Here is a 14818-nt window from a genome sequence, read left to right as displayed (position 1 = left end):
AACCTCTATATTTTCTTCTCTTTTTCCAGCCTTATGACTCTTGTTAAAGATAAAATTAAGCCAGATGGATTCGAAAAAAGCGTGGCTATGGAGAAAAGGAGTAGGTGAGCTGCCTGGCGAAAGTGCGTGGCGGTAGCTCAGTGCACTTTCTCTTCGCCGGCCGGAAGTTGAGGGACTGAATGGATCCCGGAACCGGCGGCTGCGGTGTCTCTGTCTCTACTTGACACTTGGCGGTTGCTCAGCCCCAGGTCAGCCCCAGGTCTTGACAGCTACTGGGCCACCAAGTTCATGTGGAGGCTCCCAGGCGTCCGCGCCGCGCTTCGTGGGGTCCGCACGGCGGTGGAGCGGCGTAGTCGGACCGAGGCGGCGTCTGAGACCTCGGTGGGCGCGATGGAGCGCGCTGTAGTGCGCTGTGTGCCTTCCGAGCCTAAGCTAAGCCTTTCATTTGCCCTGGCCGACGGCAGCCACAAGAACATGCAGCGCGACCAGAGCGAGCCGCTGGGTCGGGCTCTCAGCCGGATCGCTACCAATGCCCTTAAAGGCCACGCTAAAGTCGCTGCCGCCAAGAAAAGCAGGAAGAACCGGCCAAACGCAGGCAGTGGCGTGGCTTGTGCTGGGCCTGGGCCTGAGCCGGCTGCAGCCTGTGAGCCCGTGGTGAAGCTGTACTACCGAGAGGAGGCAGTAGCTGAAGACGTGCTCAATGTGGATGCCTGGCAGGACGGTGCGGTGCTGCAGATTGGTGATGTCAAGTACAAGGTGGAGCGTAACCCACCCGCCTTCACCGAGCTACAGTTGCCGCGCTACATCATGGCCGGCTTCCCGGTATGCCCCAAGCTCGGCGTCGAATTTGGGGATCCCACCGGCTCCCTCTTTCGCTGGTACAAGGAAACCAAACCCAGAGCGGCGGAGCCAGAGGGCGGAGGCCCCTCGTCATCGTCTCCCTCTTCGCCCTCTCCTGGTTGGACCGAGACGGGTGTAGACGAGCGCGTCTACACCCCGTCTAATGCCGACATCGGGCTACGGCTCAAGCTACATTGCACTCCGGGCAATGGGCAGCGCTTCGGGCCAAGCCGGGAGTTGGAAAGTGTGTGTCCAGTGGAGGCTGGGCCCGGCACCTGCACCTTTGACCACCGGCATCTGTACACAAAGAAGGTGACGGATGACGCTCTCATCCGCACAGTCTCCTACAACATTCTGGCTGACACATACGCCCAGACTGAGTTCTCGCGGACGGTCCTGTACCCATACTGTGCCCCTTACGCTCTGGAACTCGACTACCGCCAGAACCTTATCCAAAAGGAGCTCACGGGCTACAACGCCGACCTCATCTGTTTGCAGGAAGTTGACCGCTGCGTGTTTACAGACAGCTTGATGCCGGCCCTCGAGGCCTTTGGGCTGGAGGGCGTGTTTCGAATCAAGCAGCATGAAGGCCTGGCCACTTTCTACCGGAAGTCCAAGTTCAGCCTCCTAAGCCAGCATGACATTGCTTTCCATGAAGCCCTGCAGTCCGACCCACTTCACAAAGAACTGCTGGAGAAACTAGCTTTGTATCCATCAGCGCAAGAAAGGGTGCTCCAGAGGTCTTCTGTCGTTCAGGTAAAGTGACTTCGCCAGTCTCTGTACATACTCGTTCTGGAAGGGGTGCCAGGGGTGGGGGTGCTTATAGTAAAGATGAAGACCAGACTCTACTGAAAAGTGTTTGCTCTTGAATCTTAAGCACGTCATTTAGCCTTCATTCATTCATGGAGCAAATACTGAGTACCTGAAATGCGCCCTGCACGCTTCAGGTTACCTTGAAAAAAGACGTGCTTACGATTTCGTTTATTTAGCTAAATAAGAAAATTTAGTAGTTAATATTTTATTATTACTTACCAAACACTGGTGACACATTTTGAAGAACTTCAAATTTAAGCCTCCAGCATCTTTGTGCTCCATAAATATTAGCTTTTAATTTTGGCTCATAGTAATCCTGCAGTTCCCGTTTTATAGATGTTACTCTAAAACTCTGTCCATTTTTTAGGTAACTGATTTTGTTCATATTAAAAAAATTAGCTTCCATTTTTTTGAGCACCTACTGTGTATCATGCACCTCTGAGTAAGCTCATTTAATTCACATAATTAAATTTTCTCTTTGAAGTGGATGATATTGCTTCTTTTTCACTCATGATGAAGCTGGTTTAGGAAAAAGAAATGTCACTTTCCAGGTCACACTGCTATAAATGGTTCAGTGGGTATTCAAAGCTACTTCTGCCTGACTCCTATGCCTACACTTACCACTTAAAAACACCATCTCCAACCTTAGTGTTACCATCTGAACTGTATTAATCTTCCTCTATATGTTAGGTTGTTATTAAAATATTATGCTGAATCCCATTCATGTATACTCCAAAATTTAAAAGTTAAGTTGCATAATTTCTATCATACTTCATCAGCAGGGAAGGTTTTGGAATAAAATGTCAGTTCATCATATAGTCTTAGATTTAAAAAAAATTTTTTTTCAGAACGGGAAATAGAAACTGAAGTCAGCATTTTCTGTTTATCTTAGGTTTCTGTTCTTCAGTCTACAAAGGACTCTTCTAAAAAGATATGTGTTGCTAATACCCATCTCTACTGGCACCCCAAAGGTAGGTTTTGTTGATTTTCACAAGTGGCTTAAACATGGTAACTTAAAGTTGGTAAAAGCTGTTTTACACAAATACATTTTTTCTTTGTTTTGTCAAAATATAGTTTATAACACAGTGCTGTACAATTTAAGGTATATGGCATAATGACTTATGTATATTGCAAAGTGATTATCACAATAAGTTAACATCCATAATTTCATATAAACACCCCCAAAATTTTTTTTTCCTTGTGATGAGAACTTCTGGGATTTACTCCCTTCAGTTCAGTTCAACTCAGTCGCTCAGTCCTGTCCGACTCTTTGCGACCCCATGAATTGCAGCACACCAGGCCTCCCTGTCCATCATCAGCTCCCGGAGTTCACCCAGATACAGCGCTATTAACTATAGCCATCATGTTGTGTATTAATTACCCAATATCATTAATCTTGAAACTTGAAATTTTATGTTTAACCACCTTCCTCCAGTTCCTCCCCACACATACAAATAAATATCCTGAATGCTACCCAGATACTATAATTTGTGGGTTTTTAATTTTTTTTTAAGGCAGGTTAACATTAATGTTTTTTATATTCCTAGGTGGGTACATTCGTCTCATTCAAATGGCAGTAGCCTTGGCTCACATTAGACATGTCTCTTGTGATCTGTATCCCGGCATACCAGTTATATTTTGTGGGGACTTTAATAGTACCCCATCCACAGGAATGTATCACTTTGTCATCAATGGCAGCATTGCTGAGGATCATGAAGACTGGACCTCCAATGGGGAAGAGGAACGATGCAACATGTCTCTTAGCCATTTCTTCAAACTGAAAAGTGCTTGTGGTGAACCTGCTTACACAAATTACGTTGGTGGCTTTCATGGATGTCTGGATTATATTTTCATTGACTTACATGCTTTAGAGGTTGAACAAGTAATTCCATTACCTAGTCATGAAGAAGTTACCACCCACCAAGCCCTACCTAGTGTTTCCCATCCCTCTGACCACATAGCACTTGTATGTGATTTAAAATGGAAGTAGATTTGTGTCTAATAGAATTTAAATCTGCTTTAGTAGGAGATTTAATATGAATCAGAGTTTATGTATAACTTTCAAAGAGGATAATTAGACACTAAGGTAAAATATTCTTATCTGTTAGTTATGCTCTAGTGTCTTCATTACATGACTGTCATAATGTTTGCATAATACAGTTTCTCTACCCTTTTTTTCTATACTTGGAGGAAAAACAAAAATATTTATGACTGGCAGGAAGAACACTGTGTACATTTTATAAGTACTTTTTTTTTTTGCTAATTAAGAATTTTGTAAAGAAAAAAAAAAACCTGAATGATCTTGTAATTTTTCTATCATAACACACTTCAAATTAAATGATGTATATGTAATTAGGGGGAGAGCACATACAAGTTGGAAGTGAGAGGACTTAAGTTCTAACACAAGGAAGGAATAACATTAGGGCCTGTCTCTACCTCAGTGTGGATGGCAATTTCATACAACTTCAGAGCTTTAACAAAAAAGTACACCATTACCAATTCCTATTGGTTTTCATCTTTTAATTTTCAATTAACATAAGGTATTTTCACCATCTTATTTTTAGGATTTAATTTTTAGTGTATGGCATAAATGGACATATTTATGGTCCCATCCTTACTGCAGCTCATCTTAACTTTAAGGATGCAAGCACAATTTAGTATTCAAAGTGAACAGTAACATTGTCAACTTGATCCTATTGTCTGTAACACTCTTGCCCATGGAAAATGTTCATAAATCAACAGGGTATTTGACCCTGTAGTATTAGGTATTAGGAGAATAGCACAATGCATTACTTTTGAAAGACTGCCTACTGATACGGGCTTGAAATAGTGGATGAACCACGGAGTATTTCTGTGCTGCAAGTATTTTTGAAATTGTTAGTTTTTCTAAATAGGAGAAAGGGAGAGTAGTAATGGGGTTTCTGAGCATCTCTGGAATAAACTTATAGACTTGAACATTATATTATAGCTTGAGTTATAGGAAAACATTGTATATGTAATTTATACACCGTAAAATTTTTTAAAAATATGAAGCCAAATTCTTGAAAATTACAAATTATAGTTTTACTGATTAGGTCTAGCTGATTAGTGACTAAGGTTTTCTAACTCAGTTATCACCATACTTTATTTGTAATGCTTTAGCTGCAGCCTCATGTTCAGGATAACCATAATGTCATCTTGTATTTCTGCATTTAACTTCTAGCTTAGATAGCTAGAGCTCACTTCAACCAGAGCTCTGATTTTCCAGTCATGAAGCCCTTTGTTCCATCTTCTTTAATCTCTAAGCCTGGTAAGAACTTTTCTCTTTTGATGAAGTAGCCTGCATTTATTTTCATATTCTGCTCACTATCCAGTGTATTGTTTACTCTTATTAATTTTGAAAATGAGAGGGTTTTACCTGCACTTCAGATTGAACTTTGAAGTGCTTAAAAGTACTTGAAGCAAAAAAAAGGTGGCAGTTTTTTGGGATCTAAAAGCTATAAATGAAAAATTGAAGCTACCAAATTGTGCCTTCCTAAATAGCATTTTAAAAGCATTTTAACATCAGTTTACAGATACAAAATATATTGAAGCCAGAATCTGATTCTTCTGCAATTTTTTTTTCCATTTAAAATCTGGTTTTGATTTCGTTTCATACATATTGACACTTTGACAGTAAACTGAGAAAACAAAAAGCTGAGAAACAAAGTGTAATATGACTTCCTCGTGCCCATGAGAAAAACATACAAGTCCTGTATTATTAATAACACTACAGCTAGCTATATTGAATTCTGGTCACAAAAATTCTACATACTTGTTAAACATCCACATCCTGACTCTTCAAATTTGGTGTTTGCTGACTAGACAATGATCACACAGGCATTTCAGAATATTAGAATATAGAGTATTATTTTGAAGTGCCATATACTCTGGTCAGATCTCTAGTACACGGCTACGTTCACACAGTTTGTCCAAAGTTGTGCTGTCACTGTCGTGTCCCACTCTGACCCCCATGGACTGTACCCCACCAGGCTCCTCTGTCCATGGAATTTTCCAGGCACAAATACTGGATTGGACTGCCATTTCCTTTCCAGGGTATCTTCCTGGCCCAGGGATCAAACCTGCATCTCCTTCATTGGCAGGTGGGTTCTTTACCACTGTGCCACCTGGGAAGCCCAAAGTTAGGAAACACTAAGAAAACTGGCTGAGACAGTAAAGCGTCTGCCTACAATGCGGGAGACCCGGTTTCAATCCCTGGGTGGGGAAGATCCCCTGGAGAAGGCAATGGCACCCCACTCCCGTACTCTTGCCCGGAAAATCCCATGGACAGAGGAGCGTTGTAGGCTACAGTCCATGGGGTCACAAAGAGTCAGACACGACTGAGCAACTTCACTTTCACTTTCACGAAAACTGTGTAAATAGCATACCAAAATGTCCTTGTATGTGAGTTAGAATAAAGTGTTATTTCAGAAAGTTTTAAGTGTTTAAAAGCCATCTCTGTGATTGAATTTTTCTATTACATTTGAGTTTTTGCAACCCACTCCAATACTCTTGCCTCGAAAATCCCATGGACAGAGGAGCCTGGTGAGCCGCAGTCCATGGGGTCGCTAGGAGTTGGACACGACTGAGCGACTTCACTTTCACTTTTCACTTTCATGCACTGGAGAAGGAAATGGCAACCCACTCCAGTGTTCTTGCCTGGAGAATCCCAGGGACGGGGGAGCCTGGTGGGCTGCTGTCTATGGGGTCGCACAGAGTCGGACACGACTGAAGCAACTTAGCAGCAGCAGCAGCAGTATATGTAATTAAATATGGAAAGTCGAGCGATTCTGGTGAATCAGATTGTACTATGTAACCAGCAAAGTACAATGTACTAGCAAGAACTTGTTTTGCTATAGGAATTAATGTTTTGAAATTTTATATTATTGATTACAAACTATAATACTTAAGAACACTATAGAATACATTATTCCTGTTAAATGAATTCTTAAACAGTTGCCACTCAGACATACAAACTGGTAGTTTATAATTCATTAGCAAACCAACCATTTCTGACTATCATGTGATGTTCTTTAAATTCTATAAACTCAGTTAAAATTTTTAAGAATTTTACTCATCCGTGATTTGAGTCATCAAAATGTAGTTTCAGCTCAAGGTGGATCTCTGAGGAATATAACTCAAGGTAGAGAAGTCCAAAGAATGCTACTGTGGGGAAATCTCCCTGGGAGAAACGGATAGCTTTAGATTTTCCAGCTATGAAATGCAAGCAGAAATTCCTTACAAACTAGTTTGAGACAAAAGCAAAACCCATATATAATGAAGGACAGAATTGCACTATTAGTTTATTGTCAAGACCCACATGACAACTAAACAGGGAAAATCTTTTCTCTAAAGTAAGAGCCAACTAGTTTTCCAAACGTAATACAAAATTTAAATCCCCACGTTTGAGCATGGGGATTTGCTGGTGGTCCAGTGGTTAGGATTCTGGGTTTTCACTGCTTGAGGGCCTGGGTTCTAACCCTGGTCAGGGAACTAAAATCTCACAAGCCAGACAACAAAAAGAAAAAATTTGAAAGTTTTGAAAATTTTAACATTTTGCTCAATGTAATACTAAGGAAATGCAATTTAGATTCCATTTTGGAAAGGGAAACAATATTAAGAGGATTAACTGATTTTGGTAATATTCAAATTCTGTTGTCCCACTTTTTTAGAAAGTACATGCTTTTAACATAGAAGGTTTAAGAGCTGTTATTAACTTGGGTGATTTTTTTTAGGCACTAACTTCAGAATTACAATACTATATTGAGATGATACCAAAACATTTTTTAAACAGGTGAAATTCATGTAAGACTAACCATTTTAAAGTATATAATTCCATTGCATTGAGTACATTCAGGATGTTGTACGGCTACCGTCTGTTAACTACTTTCAAAACATTTTCATCACCCCCAAAAGAAATTCCATTAATTTACTCTTACCCTCCAACCCCTGGCCTAATCTGCTTTCTGCCTCACTGGACTTCCCTATTCTGGGTATTTCACATAAATGGAATCATACGCTACATGACTTTTTGTCTGGCTTCTTTCAGTTAGCCTGTGTTCCTCCATGTTGTATGCATCAACATTTCATTCCTTTGTATAGTGGAATAATATTTCATTGTATGGGTACACCATATTTTGTCTGTACAAATGGACATTTTGGTTATTTCTACATTTTGGCTACTGTGAATAAGGCTTATAAACATTTGTGTACAAGTTTTGTTTCAACAGCTATTTCAGTTCTTTGGGTTATATTCCTATGAGTAGACTGCTGGGCCATATGGAGGTTCTACTTAGAAACTTTGAGAAAATGCCAAAATGATTTCCAGAGCAGCTGCAATGTTTTTTACATTCCCACCAGCAATACACAAATTTCAGTTTCTCCACATTCATCAACCTATTTCACTTTTTAGTCATGCAAGTGGATGTGAATTGGTATCTCTACCATTTTTAACTTTAGTCTAATGATGATGTTTCAGTCATAAACTAATCACAAGTGTATTACCCAATCTAATTTTTTCCCAGAGGACTCATCTTGAACTTTTTACTTACAAGCTTGGGTCAAGCAAGCAAGATCAATCTCATTATTTCTTTTGAAGAAATTTGGAAAAACATTTTAAAAAAAAGTCTGGAGTATACATAAATTAGAAAAAAGAAGCCTAAGATGACCAAAAAAAAAATTCACTTGAGAAATGAGTCTACTTCAGTAAGTTCAGAGAATGAACTGACTTTCTCATGTTGTCATTTAAATGGTTTAGCCATGCTCCACTGTTACCTACTGCTGTTTAAATCCCAGTTTTGGTTCACAGTAGTAGATAGCAATAATGTCTAAATATCAATTCCTGAGAAACTGGGATGGCCATTGCTAAATGTAATTTACCAAGTTTATAATATATAGTCATTAAAAAACTCTTATTAAAAAATCTCAAGTTTTGAAAAGAAAACCTTAAATTCAAGGTAAGCTTTAAACACACAATAAAAAAGACACTGAGCTAATATGACACTGAAAATTATATGCAAAAATCTACTTTGCAAGTTGGCCATCTTCAGTGTATTGAATCATATTGAAGCCAGATGATAAAATAGTATTTTACATATAATCTTTAAAATGTAGGCCTTAAAAATACTGTATCTTTCAGCTTATTGGCTGATGCCACCCTCAAAATAACAGCAATTGCCAGCTGAGTTCATTCTATGAAACTCTAGGTCATTCAAAATTGATGTTAACATTGTGTTAAGCTTTTACTCACAATTTTCAGTTTGCTTAAGAAACTTCACTAGAAAATAAGCTGAATCACTAATCTCCATCTTCTGCCCATTTTGTGTTGATTGTAGGTCAAAGGTTTTATATAATGTAATCCATTCTTTGCCCAGTAACTCACTTTAATGATGTTACACTACTGTTGTATATTTCCCTAAGGTACTTAATTATTTCTAGTTGGCATTTTTGCTGGTTTCATTTGTATTCTTTTATAACTGAACATGGTTCAATAGGGAATTGGATAGGCTTTACTTAGTTGGCTTTCTTGTACTGAATGAACAGTATACATACTTCTAAAATAATATATTGCATTTAAACTTTATTTTTCCTATAGAGTAATTTGAAGAAACAGGCAATGGCACCCCACTCCAGTACTCTTGCCTGGCAAATCCTATGGACCAAGGAGCCTGGTTGGCTGTAGTCCCTTGGGTTGCCAAGAGTCGGACACAACTGAGTGACTTCACTTTCGCTTTTCACTTTCATGCATTGGAGAAGGAAATGGCAACACACTCCAGTGTTCTTGCCTGGAGAATCCCAGGGACAGCGGAGCCTGGTGGGCTGCCGTCTATGGGGTTGCACAGAGTCAGACACGACTGAAGTGACTTAGCAAAGCAAATTTGAAGAAAGTGTATCAGGGATAAAATCATTTAGAAATAACCCCACTTTTTGGAGGAAAACCAGCTTTAAGTGTGGTGTTTTAAATAAGGCAAAGAATATTCCTGCTAAAGCTGTAGAATTTTTAAGTACTGTAAATAATGTAATTATATTACCCCTTTTCATATCATTACATACCTAAAGAAATCTGGCTTTTTGCATCCTGCCTTGGGTCCCTTTTTTTCATCCTAAACGAAAGAATCCCACAATGCTTTGCTCTTCCAATACAAAAGTGATCTTTTTCTCTTGAAGAGTTTTTGGTCACTGCACGTCAAGTCAATCGACAAGGACTGGCTACAAAATGAAACCCCATACTCATCAGCAGACATTCCCAATCCCCATCCCCTCCGGTCCTGGCAAGCACTTTGCTTTCTGTCTCTTCGGATTTGCCTATGCTATACATTCCACATAGATGAAATAACAGGTGTCTTTTTTTAACTGGCTTCACTTATTTTTAAGGTTCTTTCAAGTTGTAATATTTATCAGTACTTCATTTACTTTTTATGAGAAATAATATTCTTTGAATGGACATAACCACATTTTATCTATTCATCAGCTAATGGATATTTGGATTGCTTCTACATCTTGGCTTCTATGAGTAATACTGTACATTTGTATTCAAGTTTCTGAATGGACATGTTTTCATTTCTCTTGGACATATATCTAGAAGGGGATCTGCTGGATCCTATGAAGTGTTTTAACATTTTGAAGAACTGTCAGACTGCTATCCAAAGCAGTTGCAACATTTTGTATTTTCACCAGCAATGCAAGAGGATTTCAATTTTTCCACATCATCACTGGTATTAACAGCTATCCTAAGTGAGTGGCATGTTATTGTGATTATGATTTGCATTTCACTAATGGCTAATAATGTTGAGCATCATTTTATGTGTTTACTGGCCATTTTTTTGTCTTTGGAGCCCATTTTCAAGAATTGATTTTCTGTTGATCATCCTTCTTTAAAAAAAAAAAAAATCGTATCTCACTTCTCAAGGCCTATACAGAAGGCAAACCTTGCTCAGTCTGTGCTTAATATATCCCTGTTAGTAGAATGGCACTCAACTCAGCTTAAAGAGAAATACTGCCATCAAGGTACCTGGTCAGTTCCTGAGAGCTAGCTCCCAGCCTGCAAATGGCAGTGCTAAGCCCCACGACACCAGTCCATTCTAACAGAAAAAGCATACCACGAGAACAGCACAGAAATCCCTGACAAGAAGGTACCTGCCTCCACTGTCCTTTTAAAACACACAGGCAAGGACTTCCCTGGTGACTCAGTAGTAAAGAATTCTGCCAATGCAGGAGACAGGAATTTGTTCGATCCCTGATCCAGGAAGATCCCACATGCTGCAGAGCCAACTAAGCCCTACGCCTCAGTACCCCAACTATTGAGTCTGTGCTCTAGAGCCCAGGAGCCACAACTACTGACGCCTGTGCACCCCTAGAGCCCACGGTGTACAGAAGCCACCACAAATGGAGAACAGTCCCAGCAATGAAGACCCAGTACAGGCAAAAACCCCACACAGGCATCAACTAACTCATACAGCTGGCTTATTTTTTTACAAAGAGTTCAGATTATTGCTTCTGCTACTGATTTCCCACAATCTTTGTTACTAGAATATAGCATTTTATATAGTTTGTGGAAATAACTAAGATAAAGGGATATTTGTCCAAAAGTAACTCAGTGAGAAACAAAAGCAGCCAAGTAACTTTCCACTATAGTAACTTCTGTACCTAAATACAATGTCACAATGTATATGCTAGAAGAAATTTATCAAATAAATGTCTGAGCTTAAATAATTCTCAGGGGTAAATTTTAACACTAAGTCCTAACTAATCAATTATTAGTGTTCATATTAATGTAGACTTTAAAGTAACGTATCTTTAATTACTTTAATGAGATTAAAAATGTTAAGCTAGGGAATTCCCTGGAGATGCAGTGGTTAGGGCTCCTTGCTTCCTCTGCAAGGGGCATGGCTTCATCTCTGACTGGACAACTAGGATCCCACATGACACACATGGTGCAGCCCAAAACAAACAACACAGACACCAATGACATTAGAAACAAGAAGTCAGCGGACAGAAAAACTATACCAAAAGCTGGTTCTTTGAAAAGATGAATAAAATTGTTAATTTTCTAGCCAGACTGAGACGAACATATTACCTATCAGAAATCAAAGTGTGGTCATTACTTCCCAGCAAGTACCTGGAAATAATTACTACATATGAGATAATTCTGTATATACACTAAATAAAATGAAGTCTCAGTAAATGAGACACTGATAATCTGGAAAATTTAAATGTTCACTATTTTCCATGAAGAATACATAAAGGGGGGAAATCCATGGAAATAAATCTGCAACAAAATAACAATATCACCACAGAAAAGCAAGTGAATGACAGGTTAAGATAAAAGACAATGGGGAATATTATGGACAGAAAATGGTTCTATCCTCAACTAATGCAGCTAGCCAGCTTTTACAAGAACCACAATTCCTCTTCAGTTTCTCTGTTAACATACTTAACAATTACTAGGCAGAATACTCTATAGTCTATGGATATATCAACTGTTCTGTATAAGATGAGGGTCACAAAGACCTCTTTTTGATCGATCAACACTAAGTTTAAAATCTATATAAACAGTAAGCACTGAATATAGGTACTGATCATGTCAGTAAACCACGACAGTGAAAAGTGATTTTGTAAGTCTGCATTGTTTTCAAAAAATGTTAGCACAGTGAAAGGCATTTTAGGGATTCTTTCAATTTACACTTCTTCCCAATTATTTACTCACTTCTACGTGGGGGAAAAAAAAAAAAAGAACTTCTCAATTTAATTTAAAAACAAAACCAAGAAACTACCACCAAGACTGAAGAAAAACAGTACTTCTTGAGGTAAAAATATGCCAAGTTGGCAACTTAATGTTTTCTTTGGAAAAAAAAGGGGACTTCCCTGATGGTCCAGTGGTTAAGGTGCCACACTTCCAACACAGGGGGTGCAGGTTCAGACTGGCCCTGTTCAGGGAGCTATGACCCCACATGCTAAGTAGCACAGTCAAAAAGTAAAATAAATAAGAATAAGCCATCATGCAAATCTTTATAAAGCCCATTTAGTGAAAACTAGGCGATTTTACATTCCTAGTGCAGTCATTTCCAACAATGGTGTAGTAAGAGCTGCCATATGCTGAAAGTAAGATTTTATGGATTCTCTTTATTCTGTCTTCAGAGTTCATGAAAGCACCCTTGACTTAACTTGGTTTAGTTTTTTTTAATTAATACAACAGTGTTAATTTAACTATGATCCCATCACTAAACCTACCATAGTTTTGCATCTCCTAGTCGAGGCCCATAAAACCACTCACACTATTTACCCTATCCAAGTTTTATTCAAGAAATAAGACCTTTCTTATTCAGAGGGAATAAGTTAGAGAAGTTAAACTTAAATAACCCAAGTTTAGCATACATTTTTCTCCCGGCAACCCGTTAGACAACTTTTTAAATTTTCTTTCACTTTGTCCAGGTTTTTTTTTTTTTACAATTCAAAAATACACATTATTTTACAAGCATGTATTTGGTTTTGAAAGTAAGATTCCAATACATATATTTATCTAAGCCATTAATAATCATAAATGCAAGGTCTATAAAATATATATAGTCAAAAACCAAGTTACTCATTGGGTTACCAAGTTGAGTTCTTAGTAACTTCACAGATTAAGTTCATGAGGTACATACCTTATGGCAAAGAATTAGTCACTTTCTGCAGAAGTTCTGAAATTTGTGACAACTAAAAAAGAAAAGTGCTTGTGAACTTTGTTCTCCTACATAGGGGAGCAGCATCACTAACAACCTATGTATTACGCCATGCAAACAACACTTGGATGTTTTTTAACTAATGTGAGCTGTGAAACAAATACGTGCATATATACTTTGGGGGTAGTTCATTTTATTACAGCTTTTTACTCTTGATCTGACTTTAGAAATGTACAGCATCAAAATGGCATTTTATCAAAGAACACTAAATTTTTGAAGCTGCTCCCCACTCTGTTATACACATGTTTAGCAACCCGTATTTTACTTCCAATTCAAACAATAAACTCAGTGGGATCTGTATGACTGTTCACAGTATGTAATAAATGCAAATCAACTCTGCTAAATAAGAAAAATCCATTTCAAACATCTTCAAGACTCAGGAAAAACAAACACCATTAAATGTTTTTATCATTTTATTAGGAATAATTCCAAATGGGTTATGAAGAAAACTTATTGAGTTTGATGAGTTTTCCAAAAACTCTTAATGAAGATATGTTCACCAATAAACAATAAAACATCAGCAGAACTATCATATACTGGGCAAAGAGTCAGGCTGATACCAAAAGCAACATGCAACATAAAAAAGATACAATATAAAGGAAGACAATCTGCTGAGGATTAAAAATCATCTCCATATGCACTCTTTTTATCTAGCACAGAATTAATTATCAAATCTAAACCACACCAAGGTAAGCTTGGCTGATGGAAGCCAGGAGTCAATAACAATGGGGGTAAAAATAGAAGTTCCTCAGTGCAAGATCTGAATAGTGTTTCGGAGCATTTCCCTGGCTGGTACAAGCAGTATTAAAAAATCTTTTTGGCAAGGGGGGAAAATAAATACAAATGGAATGCTACATTTTTTTAAATCAGCAGACTGTCCCAGGAATGATAAAGGTATCATTAAAGTAGCAAGGGGTAACTTTAAAACATTATTCCTGTGGGCTCAAAAAAAAAAAACATTCAAAATGGATTTATTTAAAAGGTGTCACATTAGCTAAGTCCAGGCATTTAGGCTTAAGGGAAGTAAAATTAAAAGAGGACACTTTTTTTTTTCCCAAGTTAAGGAGAATCTCTTTAAAACCAAGCATATTGCTAAATGGCAACATTACACTTGGTAAACAATAATTGGCAACAAAATAAGTTTAAACGCAGTAATATTCTGCCCAAACCAGTCCCAGATACTGTTTAATAACCAAGATGCAAACTAATTTTGTTGTAACAAGCCTAGACCAATTCTATCAAACATGTCCTTGGTTAGATATCCAGCTTCATTTAACGTTTTGAAAGCTCATTTGACAGCCAGTCAAGTCCCTCATACAGACCGGTTCCTTGTGTAGCACAAGTGGCTTGAACATACCACTGTAAAGAAAGGACAACAAGAAAATGCTTGATTATATAATCAATGTTTAAAATTTCTTATTCAGAAA

At 38.4% G+C, this 14818-nt stretch overlaps 2 protein-coding genes across 3 annotated transcripts in view; one reads left to right on the top strand and one right to left on the bottom strand.

Annotated features, from left to right (window-relative positions):
• Window positions 1-152: 152 nt before the first annotated feature.
• The window catches only part of PDE12 (phosphodiesterase 12), a 23329-nt gene continuing 8663 nt past the window's right edge, over window positions 153-14818 (top strand). The window contains exons 1-3 of one of the 2 annotated variants that reach the window (XM_019984213.2): window positions 154-1596; window positions 2546-2624; window positions 3201-14376. In XM_019984213.2, coding sequence (XP_019839772.2) covers window positions 289-1596; window positions 2546-2624; window positions 3201-3643 — 1830 coding nt within the window. In that variant the 5' untranslated portion in view covers window positions 154-288 and the 3' untranslated portion in view covers window positions 3644-14376. Of the gene's footprint in view, window positions 1597-2545; window positions 2625-3200; window positions 14377-14818 lie in introns of those variants that run through there. The other variant, XM_070777193.1, reaches the window with a different exon arrangement.
• ARF4 (ARF GTPase 4) overlaps window positions 13787-14818 on the bottom strand; it is a 19549-nt gene continuing 18517 nt past the window's right edge. Inside the window, exon 6 of the mRNA XM_019984211.2 lies at window positions 13787-14750. Within this exon, the coding sequence (XP_019839770.2) occupies window positions 14664-14750 (87 nt within the window). The 3' untranslated portion in view covers window positions 13787-14663. The remainder of the gene's footprint in view (window positions 14751-14818) is intronic.

This window comes from Bos indicus, chromosome 22 (assembly GCF_029378745.1).
Source record: "Bos indicus isolate NIAB-ARS_2022 breed Sahiwal x Tharparkar chromosome 22, NIAB-ARS_B.indTharparkar_mat_pri_1.0, whole genome shotgun sequence".
Taxonomy (NCBI): domain Eukaryota; kingdom Metazoa; phylum Chordata; class Mammalia; order Artiodactyla; family Bovidae; genus Bos; species Bos indicus.
The sequence above is the reverse complement of the archived record's forward strand: the minus strand, read 5'-3'. Positions and strand labels throughout refer to the sequence as shown.